General features: G+C 46.0%; 1 protein-coding gene across 1 annotated transcript in view; it reads left to right on the plus strand.

Moving 5' to 3' along the window:
- The window catches only part of CWF19L2 (CWF19 like cell cycle control factor 2), a 2,067,169-nt gene that overhangs the window by 980,766 nt on the left and 1,064,218 nt on the right, over window positions 1-22,185 (plus strand). The window contains exon 11 of the mRNA XM_069640682.1: window positions 20,145-20,267. Within this exon, the coding sequence (XP_069496783.1) occupies window positions 20,145-20,267 (123 nt within the window). The remainder of the gene's footprint in view (window positions 1-20,144; window positions 20,268-22,185) is intronic.

Genomic DNA, 22,185 nt, shown 5'->3' on the forward strand with positions numbered 1-22,185 from the left:
ACCCTATCTCTCTCCTGCTAGTATTTGTTTAAGGCAGCCGCGCAGGCTTTGGAAGGATTTTGAACTAGTCACAAAAACCTTCTGCCTTCCAAGGGGCAGCAGAAGGGAGTAGCAGAAGACACATTGGTTAATTTCTCTGCAGGATTGCTGTACATGTTGCTTTCAGGCAGTGCAGATTGGCTGCGTGCAGAAGCTCGACTGTTAGATTTCAATGGCTGTGGGTTTAGGGAGGTCGTTAATTCATCATGTTGGGCAGCCGCGACATTCGGCATAGACAAGGAAGTGTATGTAGCCAAATTGGAGCTTTTCACCTTACACATACCTTGTGAAGTAGATGAGGCTGCGTTGGGCACCGTTGGGTTGTCTCTTAAAAGTAATGGAGATTCCGAGGCGTTACAGGTAAGTTGCAGGCGAGCTTGACTGCGAGTAAGTTGTGAGGCGATGGGGAAGACACTGACTCTGGATCCATGCTGGTAGTAAGCTTCACTGTGGCGAGGCAGGGAACACAGGCAAACCACTCCAGCCACACTCTGCTAGGATACGCGTAGTAGGCTGGTATTAGAAGGGGTGCTTGCTCCTCCTCGCCAATAGACACGAAAAAAAGACTGCAGTAGATTCACGGCAGTCCCAGACAACACACTCCAGCCACACTGCTTTTTTTTGTCTTGTGCAGAAGATAGTTTCTCACAGACAGTAACACAGTTCCTGAAACACTTCTCCAAGTGGTTTTCGTTTAAAAGCTTGCAAGATCCAATCCTTCCAGGACCCCAGTTTCCCTTCAAGCCCTGTAATGAAAATCTCTAGGGAAGGATGGGTCTGACATAGCAAAGCTCTGAGTCCCTGGAAGAAAACATGGTGTTTTGTCAAATTATAGAACTTCTCTTCGCACACTGTGTTGGTTCCCTTACAGCAGAAACGGGGCCTTTAAATGTGGAAATGGTGGAGGCCCATTGAAAATCGCTTCTCTGTTGATCTCCACAAGATTCAGATTTTATCATCTTCAGTCCTTCCTATTCGGTGCAGCTTTGTTCTTTGGTACTAGAAACATCCTGCTGTGGTCCATGTGCTCCATCAGAGATGCTACATGATGTTTGATGCACACGTTTTTTGTTGCGACTAATTTTCTGCGGAGAAGAACCTCACAGGTCGGAAAAATGTTCCAGCAAAGCTTTAATAAAATAGTCTGATACCATTGGTTAGGGAACTGTAACTAAAGGGGGGAAATAACCCCACATCTTTTGTGTTCCCACCCTAAATGGCTCAATGAAGAATACCTGTGTAGTCTCTCAGTAGTATATATTCATTCTTTGTCATATAAGGCCTTTTTAACCTTTTCTGGGTTAGTAACCAAGGTTCCCCTAAAAACCCATTGGATTTACATCCACTAGCTGACTTCTACATTATCTTGCCTAACTCTTCATACAATGTATTAACAATCGGATCAATCATACTTCGAAAAAGTGAAAGTAGCCTCCAGAGCACTTGCACAGGCAATTATATAATACCTAGTTCAAATCTAATGGCCGCAGCCCGGATTGAATTTGGCAACTTCAGAACACGTCTCTACATTCCTGCCTCAATAGTTTCTAAGGTATTAACCACCTCATTATAATATAGCTCCATCCCATAAATGACTTTGAGGACCACCTAGCCCTCATAAAAAACAACGGATGATTTTAAAGAAAATCAACCATATTTTTTTCCATTTTATTCATCTGATTAGTCAGTACCAGAGCTTTTTGTCTCAGCAAAGTTTGGATCCCAATTTTAGATGTTTGGGACATAATGTCGGAAACCCAAATATAGGACACTCCCTGTGTTAACAACCGAAATCCCCTGCATACTCCATCTCTGGATTCAGCACGTCGTGCCCCTCGTCAGCACCCAGATATGGGTCTTACCAGGGTTGACTATCAGACCGTTCTCCTCTGCGTATTTCGCAAATGTATTCAACCATTGCTGCAGCCCCACCTTGGATTCGTCAAGGAGCAAGAAGTCATCCGCGTATTCCAACCAGGGCATACGCAGCTCACCCAACTTTGGGTCGATCAAACCAGTGTCTACTAAACATTCATCAATGTCCGAGACACACAGATTTAAGAGGCAGGGGGCAATTGTGCGTCCCTGCCTCAAACCAACCTCTGTTTGTATCCTACACAACATGCTCCCCTCTAAATTGAATCTGACACATATCCGTGCCTTGTCATAAAGGGCCATGATAAGCCTCAGCAGACAACCCAGCAACCCCCACGCCGACAGCTTTGTCCAAAGACGATTGCGGTTAATGTGATCAAAGGTCACTGAAAGGTAAATCGAGGCCACATAGATATCTCTAAAGCACCTACCCCAAGCTGTTTCTTTAATCGCCCTAATCACTAAACCGTTTGATATGAATGGCCCGGCCTAAAGTCAGTCTGAAATGTATTTAATCACTGCGTTGATGTCATCCACTCATTCAGAAGTATCAACAGTATAGACGCAAATATTTTACAATCAGTGTCTATAAGTGCAATGGGACGATAATTCCTAGCTTTGCCTCTTTCACCCCTCTTAAATATGGGCACCACATGCATGGTTTGCCAAGAGAGAGGCAAACCCCCAGTCTTGGCAATACTCTTAAACACCATAGTTAAAACATGGGCACATATTATTGGTTGAACCTTAAATGTGATGTTTGTCAGGCCATTTGGTCCAGCGGCCCGGGAAGCCCAAGTACCACCTTGTGGTCAACCGTAGGTACAAGTATGGTCAATTGGTCTCTCTTCCCAATAATGTCCCCCGGTTTAACCCCATATAAATCTGAGAAGAATTTAACCCGCTGAGTCTGTTATACTGCGTTCAATTGGGAGACAGCCACAAACAGGTCCTGGGCATTAATCAGGGCCCAAAAAGCCCTCAACTCCCTCTTAACCAAAATGCAGAGCATCACATCTGCTTCACTTTGTAGCTTAGCAGCCCTTCTAGATTTAGTATACATTTTATACCTTTGTTCAAGAAGTCTGATTTTACTTAATTTTAAACCCAGGTCCCAATTGGAACAGTGGCTAGTCCTCACGCCCCGCTGCATGACCGCCTTTTCTCTAGCCTGATCATGGTCACCCACATGATGAGGTTTGATAGTAAGATTGCCAATTCTCATCCCCGGATTCTGATGGGCCTTTACCATCAAACTACCCAGAAATGTATCAAAACAGTGAGAATTAAACATATGTAGTTTCCATTCCATCAAGCTGGAGTTCATAAGACCCTCCAGTTCGATATTCAGTCTCGCAATGTTTTGAGGTGTCCACCGAACTGCTTTTCCCTCTCCTACAGTTCTATAGTATACCGAAGCACCTCTTAGAGTCTTATTCACAATGATGTTAATGCCAACTTTCACCATTCTGTGATCACTTCAGTAATTTTTTACGAGCTCAAAACCCATACAGTGGTTGGACAAGAAGGCATCAACAAGGACACAGTTTATAGCCGACTCACTATCGCCTTGATTCCATGTCAGAGTTATCAGATCCAAGAAGTTTCCTCCCCCATTGAAACGTACAAGGCCCAGAGAAACAAGTGCCAGTTGCCACTTTCTCCCCCATTGCTGTTTAAGGTTTATCGAGACCATTTCAGGCAGGTTCTCCCAGGGTTCACCATCCACCCCTTGCATACTGTACTCAGAATTTAGATCACCTGCCAATATAACCCTTCCATTCAGAACGGACCCCTACCAATCTCGAATGGGATCAGGAATAACTTCCAAAAAGGAGTCTAGATCAGCCACACCCTTATGCCAATAGACATTTACAAAAAGTATTTTCAAGTCGTCCAGCCGTTTGGTCAAGGCAGACCAGCAATTGGTCCAATTTTCCGGCCAAAAGTGGATTTTATGGCAGCCAACAACCCCCCTGAAGGTCTGCCCGCCTTACTCAGTTTTGCCAGCTGTGCAAAAACCTCACAGCCGTCAAGGGTTGGTTTTTTGACCATCCACATTTCTTTCAATAAAATACAATTACTGTCCTTCAACTTGGAAATAGTTTCCAAGTTGGTTAATGGATGAGTATTCCCCCTAGAATTCCAGGAAAGGATTTCTAAGGATGTCACCCTGGATCAGTCTTTCAGAGTCATCCAGATGGGAATACATTTCAATTCCATAGGGCAGCCTTGACTTTACCCAATTCATCTTCCTGTCTGTTAGAGAATTGATTAAATAATTTAATTTGCCTGGGTCCCATCCTATCAGCCTGGAACGCTACCTTCAGACTTCTGCCATAGTTGGACCCATTAGAAACATGCTGGGGCACAATAGATTCCACCCTAAACCCAAATGTTTCCAAATGTCCTTGTTCCGCATATACCAAGTTCATAACCAATTGGGAGTTGAAATAATGATTACATTTTGCCAGTTCAACCTTGTTCTGGGAACTGGACTGGACCCTGTTCAAATCAACCGACTCAAATTTGCAATTTCAGAAAAAAATGTAATACATTGCCACGGTTCAAACATATGGGTACATTTTGACCCAATTGGCTAGTCATTTGCAAAACATTTAAACCCTGAGATTTCATACATTGGTTAACACATAACCATGTTTCACCACGTACATTTTCATGTATTCAAAAACCTCACTACCTTTAGCACACCTCAAAATATTGTAAGATCTATCAAGCCCTGGCCCATGGAGTTTCCTATTTGTGGTAAATTGCACAATCCTTCTAGGTGCCCATCCACATGAGAAAATCATGGTCCAAAGACTGTGTTAGGGTGCCTATAAGTTGATTAGTTGGTAGATGATGATTAACTGCACTCCCTTCCTTATATTGCAGCAATGTGTCTCCCTCCAATTTCATGGCCACAGATTCTTGGGGCACCTTGGCGAAAGTATACCTTTTTAAGAAACAGAGGCTCATCCGGTAGCCACTGTAGTCAAACCCTGTTTAATTCTCAGTGGATCAACCATTTTTCTTTTTTGTTTAGCCATAAAATCCACCCCTATATCCTCTTTGCTGCTAACGTTTCCTTGTCCACATTCAATACCCTCTGTTTGGACCCCTATAGAACCCATTATAGGGTCAGTTTGTTTTCCTAATTCAAACCTCTTCACTTGATCATCCAATACAACATGTTTTATCAATAAGTTGGGGTGAATACAAGGGGAGCTTACCACCTCCTCCATCCGCACATTTTCAGAAACCCCCCACTCAATAGGTTCCAACAAAGTCATTATTTCCTCTAAAACTGGAGTCATCACCCTATGTACACGGGTTCGCTTATTACCACCCTCAGTAATTAACTCTGGTATCGTTAAATTGCGGAAATATTTAGGAAAGGCGGTATTATGCTTTTTAATATTTTTCAAATTATTTTGCTTTTTTGCCTTATCCCTTTTTTTTCCAATATTTTGCTTTTCTCCTTTAGGGGCCTCATCAGCTGTCAAATCTGCAATCATCTCCTCAGATTGCACAACTTTGAGACTCGCAACTATGGGGTGCTGCAGTTCCTCGTTCTTATTAGGCAACCCTAATGTTGTTCCCACCACATATATTACTTAATTGGCCTTAACCGTGTAAGTTTAATACATTATTTTTTAACTGACCCCCCAACCACAGGGTCTTCCCTGTCCAACCCTACTCGTTTCTTCAACATAATTTCACAACTCTTTTCCTAACCCTCCAATCTATTATAGATCTCCAACATTAATTCAGTATTTGTTCTCACTTGAGTCCAGGTGTTATCATAAAGTTTCACAAATGAGCTGTGTGCCATATTTGAAGCTGACAGTCGGCTGTGTCAGTCTGATTCTATCGTCCACTTCCCTTAGGGTATGGTGAACAGCTACCTACTCTTGAGTCTTCCACATGGTCAGCTTCACAGGCCAAAGACTTATATCCAATGTCTCTTAATTCTTGTTGTTTTTCCATATAGTCATCAATATAATTTGTTCAGTCAATTGAGGCATCACATGTTTGTTGTATCACACTGTGTCAGTAGATCCAATTATGTGGTAACATTGTTCAGCACTGCTAAGTTTGCACATTCTATAATACTCGCACCATGTAACTAGAAGTCTGTAGGCACTGTGATCTCTGCATTCATCATTGAGTGGTCCCACTTAGCTATCACCTGACCGGGATTATAGATTAAACCTTCGTACTCGTACATTTTATTTTGTTAAAGAGCGCCAGGGGACCACTCCGGTGGTGATAGAGCGCGGTACAAATATCCTTTAACATGAACATAAAAAAAAATGAAATTCTCTGTGCTGTAATAGGGGATAATAGAGTCGATTACCTCAATTTTTGTTATTGTACTTTAGCAAAGCGTGTCTTTGACCGGCCCATGGAAACCAATGTGCCCGCACCTACTGGTCCCAGTTTCGTTGCAACAGAATCGGGTGAATTCGAAATAAGGTATTCGGGTTATCTTCATCCAAATTATGTATAAGGGCCACCACAATTAAATCCTCCTGACAACCTACAGAGTGTTCTTTATTCACCTTATTCACCTGATGCACATCTCCCACAGCTTCTTCATTTGTTTCCATAGTTTGTATTTCAAAATGATTCATTGTTACTGATTGACTCCTGAGCGTCATTCACAGGGAAGAGCTTTAAAAGGGCATTTTCCAGTGGAGTACTTTCTGAAATGTATGCAATTAAAAACTTGCAGATTGCAATTATTAAAATTATTTGTAGAATTGGGAATACAAATATTTTAAAAAGTCATAAATTGGTGCACTGTTTTCAAGATTTGGTATACATATAGCTGCAGAGTCAGAGAGTTAAAAAACCAAGGAAGCATGGGGGCGCTGAGGAAAGAATGACAGATCAAAGGTGAGCCTTCCTGCAGTCTCCGAAGTGCAGAGGAGCCAAACAAGTTTGCACTTCAGATCAAAGAAAGACCCCCGTAGTCTGTCGACTACCAACTACTGCTGCCAAATCCAAAATACATTTCAAAATCCGTATGTGTCCGAATAGAAGTTGTTGTATGTAAGCAATAAGTCGGTCACAGTTTTACCCCCAATTGACAGGCAGTGACGTCCGCACGGCAGGCAGCAGGCAAGAAGCAAAGCGTCTTTTAGCAGGCCCGTACTTGTATGGAACGTATTCAAAAAACTTGAGTGGGAGATTCCGATCTAATTAGAGATGTTACCTGGCGATGAACAATGCCAAGAATCAAAGTTTCTGGAGCCTCCAAGCCGATCCCTTGCCAACCACTCACAGCTCCACTCTGTGCGGTGCTCAGCGTGAGATTGAGGGATAAATAAGCTTCTCTCCTGCTCACAGTTGCAAAGTCCGCCTCCAGAAGGACCCAGAAGAAACACACAGCAGGGATCACTGCAGCCACTGCCAACCATTCACAGCTCCACTCTGCGTGACATTGAGGGATAAATAAGCTTCTAACGTGCTCATGGTTGCCTTTTTGAAAGGCCAATCCTTTTCCCCTTTAAATTTGAAGCATGCAAGCTCATTTTCGCCTGCGCTACTCCGCTCACCAGCCTTGTTTGCCAGTCCTTTTTACTGCTTGCGAGGACCAAACATCTAGCCCCTGCTAATGTTTATTTTTCCACACATTGTTGAACTGTCCTGTGTTATTTTTTAGTTCAGCAAGATCCACCACCATACCTCTCATATGCCAGTGATAAATGGCTTCACCTCCTGCTCCTCTTGCAGCAGGTGTTTTTCCTTCTTGGACACACATAGGTATTGCCTTAGGTGTTTAGGGTCCTCGCACTGGTGGGATACCAGCATATTCTGCGCTGTATTGGTATCATGTGAATTATGACACAGTTTGAACTGCTGGCAGGACCTCTTCGGTGAGTCTCCCACACATTGCATCAAAGACTTGGTGGATTCACACCATCTAAGAGCATCTCATGCTTGTGAGGTAAGTGTACTCTTTTCACAGACACCCTTCCAATGTGACTCTTTTCCAAGATCTGCCACGGTTTGGAGGGCTCTATCGGATCGGCCTGGAACCACTGATGGGTGTAGCCCTGAGGCGGTCAAGGTTTTTACCAGCCAGCGGGTCGAGGGTTGCTCGAAAACCAGACCTCAGTCCGAGGGTGTGCGAGTGACCAACCGGTCATAATAGAAGAGGACCAGAGAGGCTGGCGAGAAGAACCACAACCCTGGAAGAACAGTGGCGCGCCCCATTTGAAATGCAGGTAATCGGGAACGCGGGGCACCCGGCGGGGTGTAGTGTAGCGCCAAGCATAGTCTTGGGGATGAAATCCCTCGCCCCAATGTGGACAGAGATACCACTGACCACTGGCCACTGGAAAATGGTCTGGGAGTGCCACTTACACCCAGAGGGAATTAGATGAGCAGCGCCTAGCAGGAGTCTGCCAGAACAAACCAGTAGAGGTTTGAACTTTGAAACCAATTATACAAGGGCCAGAGGAAGTGGGTATTTCCCCCTGGTGTTGTGAACTGTGAAATAAAGCCTGAGAAAGGCCAGGGGAAGGGAGACATTCCCCCTGGTGTTGAGAACCGGGAGAGCAAAGCCAAAGAAGACCGGGAAAGGGAGTCATTCTCCTGGTAGTTGAGCCTGCAAGGAGGATCAAAACAGTGATCCAGTCCTGCGTGTTTGTCTCCTTCTACGACCTTACAGTGGATAGATGGTTGGTCAATTGTTCTATCTTTTCAGTATCTTCAAAACTAACAATGGAATGGAAACTCCAAATGAAATGGTTTATGGAAACAAAGTGCATTTTCTGCTAGAAACAGCATGCTGTCCAGTCAAAGTTTCGAAACAATAGTTTCGAATGACAAAAGTTTGAATGTATATTTTTTAATATTAAAGGGTTTATTTTAATTTCGTATAGTTAAGTGTTTTTACCAAAAAAAACGAGGGTTTGGGGGGGGGCCCCCCCATAAAAAATACATCCCAAACTTTTTTTCTCTACACTTTTGTGTCAGAACTTTTGTCATTCGAAAGTCTGACTGTCGAAACAGTCACTATAAACCAACAGCATGGTTAAGAAACGATGTGGGACCGATAAGGGCTATATCTAACAGAACAGTCCAAATAAACGTTGAGAATTCTTGTAATGAAAATTAAGTGTTTATAATAACCCCAGAGGAAGGGAACTTACATAAAAACTTCCAGTTGTACCAAGAATTATTTGGGTTGCCTAATCTGGTGAGCGATACAGTGGCACATCTTCTGTATTTTCCAAACAGTAGTCATGAAAAATATTATCAATCCAAAGTGAGCCAGTTTCTTCTCTGGCATCTGGTTTGTTTGAAGGCTGGATAAAATAAGTTAGAAGAATTCTCCCCTGCACCCAAATAAATGACTTAGATTTCAATGCCAAGGAAGTTGTTCACTCCCAATATTTTAAGCATGGAAGAATTTCTGACTCGTTTTTATGCATGCGTTTTTCAACTCAAAGTTAACCGAGACACTGATTCCAGGTTACAGCAAATACTTCTGAAAGAAAACAAATCCCATCCTTTACTTTGAACCCAGTGTACCCCTAGGTACTACTCCAATTCGGAGCATAACGGTGAGAGAAACGCACAAATCCAGAGATTGCAGAAGTTGGGACCTTGTTCCAAACCATCAGGGTAGGAAAGGGTTTTGGTCCACTACCCCACCACAAGGGCCAAACCTCTAGGGCCCTCTCTACTAGTGGATTTGAAGAATTCCCTGGATGTCATTGTTGTCCAGAAAAATGATCCCTCCTTAAAACACGCCTGTCCCAGGCAATAACAGAACTGAGGGTTTGCCGACATAAGGACCTTATTTTGTATAGGTAATACTTCTGCGGAATGCCATTGCCTTTCGAAACAACACGCACACCAAATGCAAAAACCAACACTGAACCCTGATGACCTCAGCAACTACCGCCCCATCCTAAGTAAGAACATTGAGAAAGCAGTACCCATGCAATTCCTCCAACACATCAAAGCCAACAACCTCCTTCAGCCCTACCAATCTGGCTTTAGATCCAGATGCAGCACAGAAACATCTACCACCAAGATGATGATCGAAGATGCCCTTAAAATCCTTGATGATGGCCATTCTTGCCTCCTGGTTCTCCTTGAACTCTCAGCAGCATTTGAAACAGTAGATGGGAGATTTCTGGGGACATTCCCCCATTCATCCCTCTTAAGGCCACCTCTCAGATGATCGAGAAAGGTTCATGCCCTGTTATCTTCCCTGAGATCCTACAAAATACTGTAAAGATGAAGATGTCAGGGCTGGGAAGGCCATAGAGTCCATTCACTGTGATAACACTATGTAAGTGCTGATCATTGACTGTATTTCTTTCTTGTTCGTTCCACTGCACCTTCCGGATTTCCCTTACTCCAAATACCACTCAACACCTAATGTGGCCTTGCAGCTTTGTGCTGCAACCTGCATGATTTAACTTGTAAGCTTGCGAACATCTGTAACTCTTATGCTACCTACTGGATTTAACTTTAGCCTTGTGCTACTTATATTATTCTTATGCAACTTAACTGATTGGACTAGTAGCCTTGTGCTACTTATGTTTCTCATATGCAACTTACCTGATTTGACTTGTAGACTTGTGCTTCTTATGTAATACTTTTGTATCTTACCTGATTTTACTTGCAGCCTTGCGCTACATATGTTTCTCAAATGCAATTTACCTAATTTGCCTTGCACTGCTTAAGTAATTCTTATACAATTTACCTGATGGGACTAGTAGCCTTGAGGTACTTATGTATTCGTATGCAACCTACCTGATTTGACTTTAGCCTTGCGCTACATATGTTTCTCATATGCAACCTAACTGATTTGACTTTAGCCTTGTGCTACATATGTTTCTCATATGCAACTTACCGGATTTGACTTGTAGCCTTGTGCTTCTTATCTAACTGTTATGCAACTGACCTGACTTGGCTTTTAACTTTGTGCTACATATCTAGCATACCTGTAACACTTGGTAACATCTTGTAATATCATATGCACTGTAACTAGCGCCTCAATGCCTCAGGACTTCTATAAATGCACAAATAATTATTTAGGAGTAAAAGACACATTTTTACAATTTGGCAGCCAACACTTCAGGTATGTTCCACGTCCTCTATTGAACTGGTCCATTGAGGTCCACAGGGATGACTTTTCGAGGGGGATTGGGTCCTCCGACGTATTCCTGATCTATGACAGTAATCACCACAGCTGTGCTGCTTCGGAAAATCTTTTGGCGTCTTCATCCTGCGTCGATGACGTCGATACGCCATCCTCGAGGACCTCCTCCGATGGCCGACGTCACCAGATGTTATAAGTAGGACGCACGACACCCGTAGCCCCAGTTCCGTTTTTTCCACGAATGTGTTCGCTTCGGGAATCTCGGCGGGCCTCGACTCTTTGGAGTTTCTGTTGTTTCTCGGTTCTTTGAACGTGTCCGTCTTGTGCAGTTTCTTCTTCGTGAAGGATGTCTACCTCGTCTTCCACCCCGCGTCCGGGCTTTAAGAAGTGCAGGGACTGTGGGTCCAAGATGTCGATGACGGACTCACACGACGCCTGCCTCTGATGCCTCGGGTAGGCCCATGACACGGATGACTGTGTCGACTGTCAGTCGCTCACGTCCAAAGCCTTGCGGGAGCGCAAGAAGTTGTCAGTAGGTAAGGGATCCAAGCCATGGAAGTCAAGGTCTGCGGGGCTTTCGACGGACAATTCGAGGGGCGACTCTCTGCATTGTCGTCAGAATCCCAGTGGGTCTCGGTCCCGGAGTCGGTCCCGCCACTCCTCTGCCTCTTCGAGGCACTCCCGGAAGCACCGTCGTCGGTCGCCTTCCCCGTCCTCCTCTGAGGACTCCGCCCGTCGGCGGGTCGCTTATCCCACCAAGCATGCGACGCCGGAGGAATGGGCTTCCTTTGGGAAGAAAATGTTAGCGATTCTCGAATCGCAGGGCACCGGTCTGTCCGCGCCTCCGAGTGGGGTCGGTGGTGATCGGTCGAGAGACACCACTCGCACGCCTTCGGGCTCTGGTGGTAGGCCCGATTCGCTGGAGAGGTCCCGCTTGGACAAGGGGAATCGTTCTCGTCATGCCCGGTCCAGGTCCCGGTCCTCGACGCGCTGAAGACCGTGTGAACCTGTGGTGTCTTCGAGGAAGACGTCGACGCCGGAATCGTCGACGGACTCTTTTGAGGCCCGCCTCCGAAGAAGTCGTCGGCGCCATCGGCGTCCAGGCTGTCGAGGGACACGCTCAGGGCTCTGGCCTCTGGCCTCGAGGCCTGTGTCGATGCTGTCGGTGCCGCATTCGGCGTAGACGCCGATTCCTTTGACGCCTTTCGAGGCTGTGTCCACGGGGGTACCCCAGGGATCGGTGGATCCCCCTAGAAAGGCTCTGGCCCAGGTCAAGCATGGCTTTGGTTCACATTCTGAGCCTTCTTACCTCCATCTTGAGTTTATTTCAGAGGTGGATGAGGGCTCTGATGATGGCATGGTTCCTGATGCGGTGCCAGACGAGATTGTCTCGGGCCATAGCCAATTTGAGGACCTGAGGCAGTCCCTGCACCATGCTAGTGGGCTGGACACCTCTCTGGAGGTGGAGTTTTGTAGGCCTGAGCCTGGCACTCATGCCAACTCCTCGTACCGGCGCCTTATGTCTAGGGTCACTGAGTACTTGGGATGGTCTGCTCCCCCAGGGGAGTTTCTTCAGGATGACTTTATGGATATCCTCGACCTTGGTCCACCAACTGACCCGGTACTGCTGTTTCATATGGCTCTACAGAGGAGGGTGGCAGCGGCTTGGACTGCTCCGGAGAGTCTCCCGGCAGTGGGCAAGTCTTTGCCGCAAAAATACCGCCCAGCCAGTAGCGACCCCTGCTACCTGTCCAAGCACCCCACTCCGGAGAGTTTGGTGGTGCAGGCGGCTACGGCCCGGCAAAGCAGGCGTCGTATCCTACCATCCCTCCTGATAGGGACGACAAGTGTTTTGACGGCTGGGCGAAGTAAGTGATTTCTTCAGGGGATATGGCGCTTCAGGCAGCCAACTCTGTATGTGCCTTGTCACATTTCACGCACACTCTGTGGAACTGTGTTTCCTTAGCGGCTGAACATATTCCCGAAGGGGATGAACAGGATGGTTTCCTTGCCATGGTTCAGGATGGTAAGGACGCCATGTGTGAGGCAGTTCAGTCGGGTTTGGACATGGCGGATTGCGTCAGCCGGTCCATGGCGGCAAGCACCGTGATACGCAGGTTTGCGTGGTTGCGGAAGTCGGGCTTTGCTCCCGATGTGCAGGCCCGGCTCCTCAACATGCCCTTTGACGGAGGAACATCTTTTTGGCAGCTAGGCTGATGAGAGCCTTGAGAGGTTGCAGACCTCAAAAGCTGCAGCAAAGTCGTTGGGCGCTGCGGTTCGTCAACCTCCGCCTTTTCGTCCTAGGGGACAGCAATAAAGGGGAGGTTCCTTTCGTTATTACTCATCCTTTGGTAAAGCGAGAGGAGCTACCAGTCAGAGGGGCCACCGTAGGAGTGTCAGAGGTGAAAAGCAAGGTACTCGAGGTGCCAAGGCCGATCGGGCTGTTGTCTCTTTGCCCTCAGGCAACGCTGCAGCCGCTTCAGCTCAGTCATGAGGACATGTTCCATTGTTCGCCGGTTGGGGAAGGCTGGCGCAGCATCTTACAGAGTGGTGCGCCATTACTTCAGATTCTGGAGATCATAACCCACGGCTACTGTCTTCCTTTCCGGCAGAGGCCTCGAGACAATCCACCGGGGAATTTCTCTTTGAAGAGTCCGGATCCGCTCCTTGCGCAGGAAATTCAATCCCTGCTGGAGAAAGGCGCCATAGAACTGGTGCCTGTAGCGGAGAGCAACAATGGATGGTATTCCCCTTATTTTTTGATTTCCAAGAAACATGGGGGTTTGAGACCCATCATGGACTTGCGCGGTTTGAACAAACTCCTCAGGAAGGACAAGTTAAAGATGGTTGCTCTCTCTCAAGTCCTCCAGGCCCTTCAACTTCAGGACTGGTTGGTGTCTCTCGACCTCAAGGACGCTTATTTTCATGTGCCAATACATCCAAAGCACAAGAAGTACCTGAGGTTCGCGTTTGGCGACTCGCACTTTCAGTTTCGGGTCCTGCCGTTCGGATTGACCTCCACCCCGAGGGTCTTCACCAAGCACATGGTAGTGGAGGCAGCGCACCTCAGGAAAGGGGGATTCACGGCTACCCCTATCAGGACGATTGGTTGATCAGGGCGCGCTCTCCCGAGCAAGTCCTGGATCATCTGTCAGTCACCTGCCACTCCCTCCACAAGCAGGGCGTCTCCCTCAATTTAAAGAAGTCCCATTTGACACCAACTCGGAGGCTCCAGTACATCGGAGCAGTGCTTGATACGTCCCTGGGGCAGTGTTTTCCTCCCCAGGTGAGGGCTCATCACATTCAGGAGAAGGTGCACAAGTTTCAGCTTGCCTAGAGTCTCCCTGCGTTCAAGTTCTTGAGATTGCTCGGCCTCATGGCATCCTGCATTCTTCTGGTGCCAGAGGCCAGGTTGCGGATGAGATCTTTGCAATGGGCGCTCAAGCTCCAGTGGTCTCAGTCCTCCGGCAGGATGTCGGACCCTGTTCAGGTGCCGTCCTCGGTCGCCCAGGACCTTCTGTGGTGGGCTGTGGATGACAATCTGATGAAGGGGGCTCCATTTTGGCTACCCTGGCCGGAGGTGACGATCGTGACGGATGCATCACTCACGGGATGGGGAGCTCATGCCAACGAGTTGACAGTCAGCCGTCGTTGGTCTCCGTCGGAGTCCAGACTCCATATCAATCTGTTGGAGCTGAGGGCCATCAGGCTAGCCCTGAAGGCTTTTCTGCCGACTGTGCAAGGGAAGAATGTCCTGATCCTGTCCTGACGGACAACACGGTGGCCATGCACTACCTCAACAAAAAGGGGGGGGCAGTGTCACTTCCTCTGTGCAGGGAGGCGATGCAGCTCTGGTTCTGGGCAATCCAGCAGGAAGTTTCGATCTCGGCAGTTCATCTGGCCGGAGACGCAAACGAGACGACAGACGCTCTGAGCAGGCAGAGCGTGATCTCTCACGAGTGGGAGTTGGCTCAGGAGATTCTCCTGGAGATCTTCGCCCTTTGGGGGACCCCTCAAGTGGATTTCTTCGCCTCCAGTGTCAACCGGAAGTGCGAGAGGTTCTGCTCGCGGGAATTTCCTCCAAAAGGAGCCTTAGGAGACACGTTCGTGGTGGAGTGGTCATTCCCACTGCTGTACGAGTTTCCTCCAGTGCCCGTCATCCCACAAGTACTGCGGAGGTTACGGAGGTTTGGTTCCTGGATGATCCTCATTGCTCCGGCGTGGGCCCGGAGGACGTGGTACCCGGACCTTCTCGACTTGTCCATCTGTCCTCCACGTCGTCTTCCCTGCCGAGACAATCTGCTCTCACGGGAGGGGGGGGGTCAGGTTCTCTATCCAGAGGTCAGATCCCTCAACCTTGATGCTTGGTTTCTGAAAGGTTGAGGTATAAGGATTGGGACCTCCCTGAAGACGTGATGGAGGTGTTGCTCTCGGCCAGACGGCCCGCAACCAAGTCCCTGTACCGTTGCCGTTGGCATAAGTTCTGCGACTGGTGCAGGGTTAAGAATGTGGATCCTTTTGCATGTGACATTCCCATGGTTCTGATTTTTTTTCTTTCTTTGGCCCACAGGGGCCTTCAAGTGGGTACCATTAAAGGTTACCTGGCGGCGCTGTCCATATTTAAGCGCTCGTCTGAAGAGTGTTCCTATTTTAAAATTCCTTTAATTTCTCAGTTTCTGAAAAGGCTCCCTAATGTGTTCCCTCCGTCACCTTTCCAGGTGCCCGGTTGAGGTTTGAACCTTGTTCTCAAGTTTTTGATGGGTGCTCCATTTGAGCCTTTGCATTCATGCCCTTTGAGACTGTTGTGGTCACTTCCGCAGTGAGTGAGTTACAGGCACTTTCAATTAAGCCTCCCTTCACTGTGTTTGTCCTTAGAGTTTGTCCTTCCTTTCTTCCGAAGGTGGTGTCGGAATTTCATTAAGGCCAGAAGGTCCTCCACAGAGGCTCCATAGGCTTGATCCTAGGAGAGCGTTAAGCTTTTATATTTCACTCATGTCCCGGGTCAGAGTGGAAGATCAACTCTTCATTGGTTACCCTGGAAAGCGTTTGGTACAAGCTGTGATGAAACAGACTTTGTCTCGTTGGATTACTTTGGCTATCTCTGAGTGTTACTGCTTGGTGGGTAAGGAACCACCAGTCGGCTTGCGGGCCCATTCTACCAGGGGTATGGCTGCCTCTACTGCCCTACAGAGTTCCTATTCGTAACATCTGTGATGCAGCCACCTGGGCTTCAGTACATACTTTTGTACGTCACTACTCCCTTGTTTCCATCCGTGGGCAGGACCTGGCCTTTGGTAAGGCGGTCCTTTACTCCGCAATTTGATTGGGCATTCTAAATTTCTGTTTTCTAAATTCTTTTCCCACCTTCTTGCATTGGTACTGCTTTGCGAGTCTGTCATAGATATGGAATATGTCGGAGGACCCAATTCCCTCGAAGAACAAGTTACTCTGGTCCGACGACGTATTCCATATCGCTCCCTCCCTGCCTTCCCCGCTACAGAATTTCTTATGCGATTACAGCTTACGTTTCCGCAAGGCTTTGTGTGTCAGACTGGCAGAAGACTAGTACCACACGTTCTGGGGAAAAAACTACAACTGAGGCTACAGGCGTCGTGCGTCCTACTTATAACATCTGGTGACGTCGGCCGTCGGAGGAGGTCCTCGAGGACGGCGTAAAGACGTCATCGACGCAGGACGCAGACGTCGAAAGATTTTCCGAAGCAGCACAGCTGTGGTGATTACTGTCATAGATATGGAATAAGTCGTCGGGCCATCCCATCGAAAGAACGTTACCAGGTAAGAGAGTAACTTGTTCTTCCTGGGCACATGTTCATGGCCACAAAGTGTGGAAACCCAGTTTAATTTTCTTTATTGTTATAGGTCTACACATGTAAAAGACAATATAGCCCGTAAGAGCTGTGATGAATCAGGACTATTTGTCCCTTCTCCCCAGGGGGAGCCACACCCTTTGAGGCTATGGAGATGAGCACACGGGGCAAGACCCTCCCTAGGTGTCTGGGCAGGTGGGACCTCAAAGGGAGCGACGACTCCTCAGGGCTCAAGGATTCTCATTCCCAAAGAGAACTCCCTATGCAGGAAGTATATGGGACTGCCTTCCATCAAAAACAGTGTCGTCCTTCTCTTTGGCTTTAGGCAATTTTGAATCCAGCACGCGTCTGAAGGAAAAGGGAATACCCCTTTAAGAAGAAACTTGTATGAAAGTGGGATGAGTAGACCAGAAGCGAGGAGAGACAACGGTGCGAATGGGAAATCCTCCTGGTGTTAGAAAGCTGTGGAGAGGTGGAGCAGAATTGAACCATGGAACTGCAAGAAGCCGAGAATGCCAAGCACAGTTGCCGGAGATCCGGTGAAGCAGACCACAACAAAGTTGTTATCAGGACAGAGTTTGAATAACCATCCGACGTTTTGGTGTGACCACGAAAGTACGTGGTGGGCCAGGCCCCTGTCTAACAATGCCAAAACCTGGACGACCGGGAGTGTTGACTGCACACATCCGCCGTTGTTCGCTGAAAACGGCCAGCGGCAGAGATGCCGAAGCCAATACATGTGTGAAGCCTGAAAGGAAGAAGCGAGAAAGCAAACCAACGTACCTGAGTGAGAGTTAAGCCCTGCGAGGTCACCCACTACAAACAAAGGTTCAGGGGTGAATTGCAGAACGAGGAGGTCTGCCGGGGCAAGACACAATAAAGAGAAGGGACATTGATTGCAATAAGGGCAATAACAGAAGTTTGAACCAGTATAACTTGATATCTGAGGAACTATTCGAAAACTTGAAGAATAAAAATGATTGTGAATTATTAAAGTAGAAACAAATATCCTGAGCAAGAGAGAGAAAGCCGCAAGAGAGAATTCCATGAGAGATAATTAATGAAGAGTGGGGACACCACTTAATGAGGAACTGTCAAAAGTGTAATGAGCTAAAAGGGCAGAGTGAACCAAAAAAGGAGAGAGCACATTTAAAAGACACCAAGAGGGGAACTCTCAACCCTAATAAAACAAGCGAACGACCTAAAACAAAACAGAGGTGTTTAAGAGAATATCTCCGAGATCATTGATAAGTGTCATATTGTCAGGAAGGCAAGATCTTTGAACAGTTGGGAGGAGTTATAAGGGTTCTATTTGATCATCTCGAATATTAAAGGCTGCACACAAGACAGTTTTTTATTTTTTTGGCCTTTATTATTCGAAATACATCACTACCCCACCCCTCTCGACTTCCTCCTGCCCTTGGAAATCTGCCCCCCCGCCTGAAACCCTCCTTTAACCTTGTGCCTCCACCCGAACCCCGCCTCACATACAAATACACACACACACCCCTTCTCCCCGGCCCCCTCCCCACTACAAACACTACCCTGCAACATACACACAGTTACGCAAACAAACACCTGACAAACGTCATCTCCTGACTGTCCCGGCCCGCCTTCCAGCCCCTGTATGCACTTGTGTGCAGTAGGGGCGTGACAGTTTAGATTTAGAAAGTCTGCTGTGAGTATTCTCAGAGTGGTGTTTCTAAATCAGTCTTTTTAATGTTCGGTAAAATTAAAAAGACCTTTTCACTCCACGCGGTTACAAGAGCTCATGAATAAAAGGATCAGAAGAAATTACCATAAAGAGCGTATTTTCAAAAAGACATTTGCATATTGAAGATTGGTGTATAAAAAGAAATCCCTGGGAGAAAGCCTAAAGATAAATGGCCAAGGGGAGACAGCCAGAAGAGAAACCTTGTTTTGCCCATTTTTAATTGTTACTGTTAGTGGTAAGGTCAAGTAGATTTAGGTCTGGACTGAGGACATTTTCATTTTGGACTTCATGATGACAGACGAGCACCTTTAGTTCAATTTAGTTTGGTAGGAAATTCCCCTATTGCGATAGGCCTTTTTCCTTATTTAAATAAAAGAACATCAGAATGTCCACTATGTGTCCGACTCCTTTTTGTACCACCACAGAGCGTAATGGAAAACAGAATACTGTCACATTCTTTTACCATGATCTTTATGCCACTTTGATTGGTATCTGAACTATTTGTATGTTAAAACATTAGTTAAATGATTTGACGAGGGGATTGGATTAACTTGACGTGTTCCACCAACATTAGTGATGTGGAACTTCCTAGTTAAACTTTCTTTAGCTCCCTACCCTTCATTTTCATTTAAGAGCCAATGCATATTTTGTTAGGGTGGATTTTGAAATCTATTCTAGATGTTTTCTGATTTATGGGTGTATAGGAAAACTACACACATTCGGAAGATGTGAAGCACTGTTCAGGTTTACTGCCTTCTTCTCCACCGTTTAGGAGGAGATGCAATTCAGGTTAATGTTCCAAACTATGGGCCTCATTACAAGTTTGCTGGTCCGGTAACAACGGTACCGGTATGATTGCCGGTACCATTGTTACCAGACCAGTAAACTACGAGTTCCACTCGCAGGTGCCTTCCCGCACGCCAAGTCTGACCTGGCGGGTGTACTTTCCCCCTCGAGCAGACACTGACGGTAGCACCGGCACCATTCTGAATGGTGCCGGTGTTACCGTCCCGTCCTCCCCATTCCCATTGAGTCCTATGGGACTCAAATGAGAATGGGAAGTAAAAAAATTCTGCCGCATTGCAATGGGGAAATGCAGGGTCTGCCAGGGCTGTAATAACCCTGTATTTCCCCAATGCCAGGCGCCGGAAAAATTCGCAAGTTTGCCGGCCCCATGTCCTGGTTTTCACAACTTAACTGTCCAGAATAGTCTTTGTTCTTTCCCTGATGGCAACAAGAACTCATTTGTTAGCAACAGTGCCTTTTTGCAAATATTCTCAAACATCTTCCAAAAAATCGATAGCTAGGCCCTATAGCAAGACTACGAATCCTTAGCCTTACAAAGTCCACACCCATGGAACTTGATCACCCTTAACCTTTAGCTGAAAAATGTAAATCAAGCATGTCCCAATACAGTGCTCCACTTTCACTTATATGTTCTTTTTAAATATGCTATAGAAATACTAACCTCTTTTTCAAGTCCAGTACTAAATTGAATTCTTGTTTTTATATTTGTGTTGATTGTACGTTTATTATGTGCATTTATGTGTTACAGGGTGTAAAATTGGAACAGGACAGCGAAGTGCTCCTTCTCAGAACAGATCAGTCTGGAAGAGCGTGGCCAGTCAATGTGGCAGAATCCCTAGAGCCAAAAGGAGGAAGACGGAGGAGACTAATGGTAAATATTTCACTTTCAAATGTCTGAAAAACAGCAGCATGTGATTAATATTCAACCATTTTTCAGCTGCAGGGGCACAACCTCCTGATGGAGAGAGATAACTTGGCCACTAAAGACGGGGTGCTAATACTGTACAATCATAGCATAGGACATTGCATTTACATACAGGCTTATAACATTTCCAAACTCAGAATTCAAGTTGACTGAGAGCTAAGCAAGTTAAAGCACACTGAAGAAACATAATTATTAAAAGAAGAAACTATACAGAATTTGAAATAGAGGTACTGTGTTAGGTAGCAACATTTGCACTTCTCTTTTTTTCACACCTGAAATTACTGTTGCATATTACAATTATTCCCCCCTGCCCCTCAATATCCCCTATATATGGTTGACAGAGCGATGGGAGGCTCGCCATTGGGGTTCTCCTTGTCATTCAACAGGAGCTGCTCATTCATATGCTCTCCAAGGAGCGTGCAGCTATCTTTGACTAAAAGTAGGTTCATATGAACTGAAACATTTCCCATTCATTGGATCATAAGGTTAGAATCTTGCCTGGGACGTGTGCAGCTGGTATTACCCAAATTGACCTTTTACACAATTGACCTAATTATAGTGGTCGTTATTGACCTTCTGCACAATTGACCTTTATATTATTTTAGTTATTATATATATGTATTGGGTTGGTTTTGGATTATAAATAATATAAGGGGGATTGGGTGGTGGATTTCAGGGGGGTTTTGGATTGGGTGGGGGGCTATGGGTGTTTCCCCCCCGTCGCATATATGTCCTAATTGACCTTCTAAATTAGGTCAATTCTCCCGAGGTCAATTGTGAAAAGGTCAATTGGTATACAACCGTGCAGCTACAGAAGCCGTTGGTTTTATCCTCCATCAATGATGTCATATTATTGTTCAGCCCCCTTCCTCATTATAATAATTATTTGTGCAGTATGTTTTTGTGCATTATCTCTATATAATTTAAAACCTGGTGCTCTGGTTAGGGCAGAAGTTTGATTACTCAGAGGAACTGGCTGAGACCTACATTTTTATATTTATCCAATACTCTGTTCAATCCCTCTTAGGGATGCTTGTAGGGAAACTGGAAAGGTTGGGTACTGTAATACCGCCAAATGTGCAAATGATCCCTCCGTCAATAACAAGGAGACCCCACCTTCAAAAGCTAGCACCATCCGGGTGGCACATGGTAATTTCCTTTGGTTGTGTTCATCTCCGCTTATCAACAAAAATAATAATCTTTGTATTTGGGTCATGTTAGTATGTGATTGTAAGTTATAAGGTGATGTTAGTTTGTTTGTACATGATTCAGTATAGTAACTCTGCCAATCTTAGCTTTAATCTGTATTTACCTCTGCACTTGCTCTCGAGTGCCGCCCCGCATATACCCAGATACTGTTCTTCTGCCCCTCCTCCACAGCAGCCATCCAGTATTCTTTGGCAAATAAACATTGTCTGCCCTGGAAGGTGTGAATGTACCCCTTCAAGGTGCACCCCATGCCCCGAGCATAATGTTGCTATGAAAAGGAAGGAATTACTGTGTTCTCCAGGTCTGTGCTCGCCTTAATCTCATTGTCAATCAAGCAATATATTTGTTTTTATTCTAATTCATTTTACATCACAATAATGTTTTTTTTAAAGTGGAAGACTTCTGGTGGGGTTTTTCAACACCTTCTCTGAAGACTGCTCTTTTTTCAAGTCATGTGTCAGATCCTTTACACAATCAATTCTCTTGTTACGAAGTTGTGGTAAATCAGAATCAGGAGACAGACAAGATAACATTTTGGGTTAAGTATGACTTCATTTGAACACCCGAAACGTAAGCTCTACCTACATTTCTCTGCCCAACTTTAAAGGTAAGAAAAGGAGTCTAAAAGAGTGCTGGTCAGGGTGTTATAAAAATT

The sequence above is a fragment of the Ambystoma mexicanum genome, chromosome 7q (assembly GCF_040938575.1).
Source record: "Ambystoma mexicanum isolate Mex_15411 chromosome 7q, UKY_AmexF1_1, whole genome shotgun sequence".
Lineage (NCBI taxonomy): Eukaryota > Metazoa > Chordata > Amphibia > Caudata > Ambystomatidae > Ambystoma > Ambystoma mexicanum.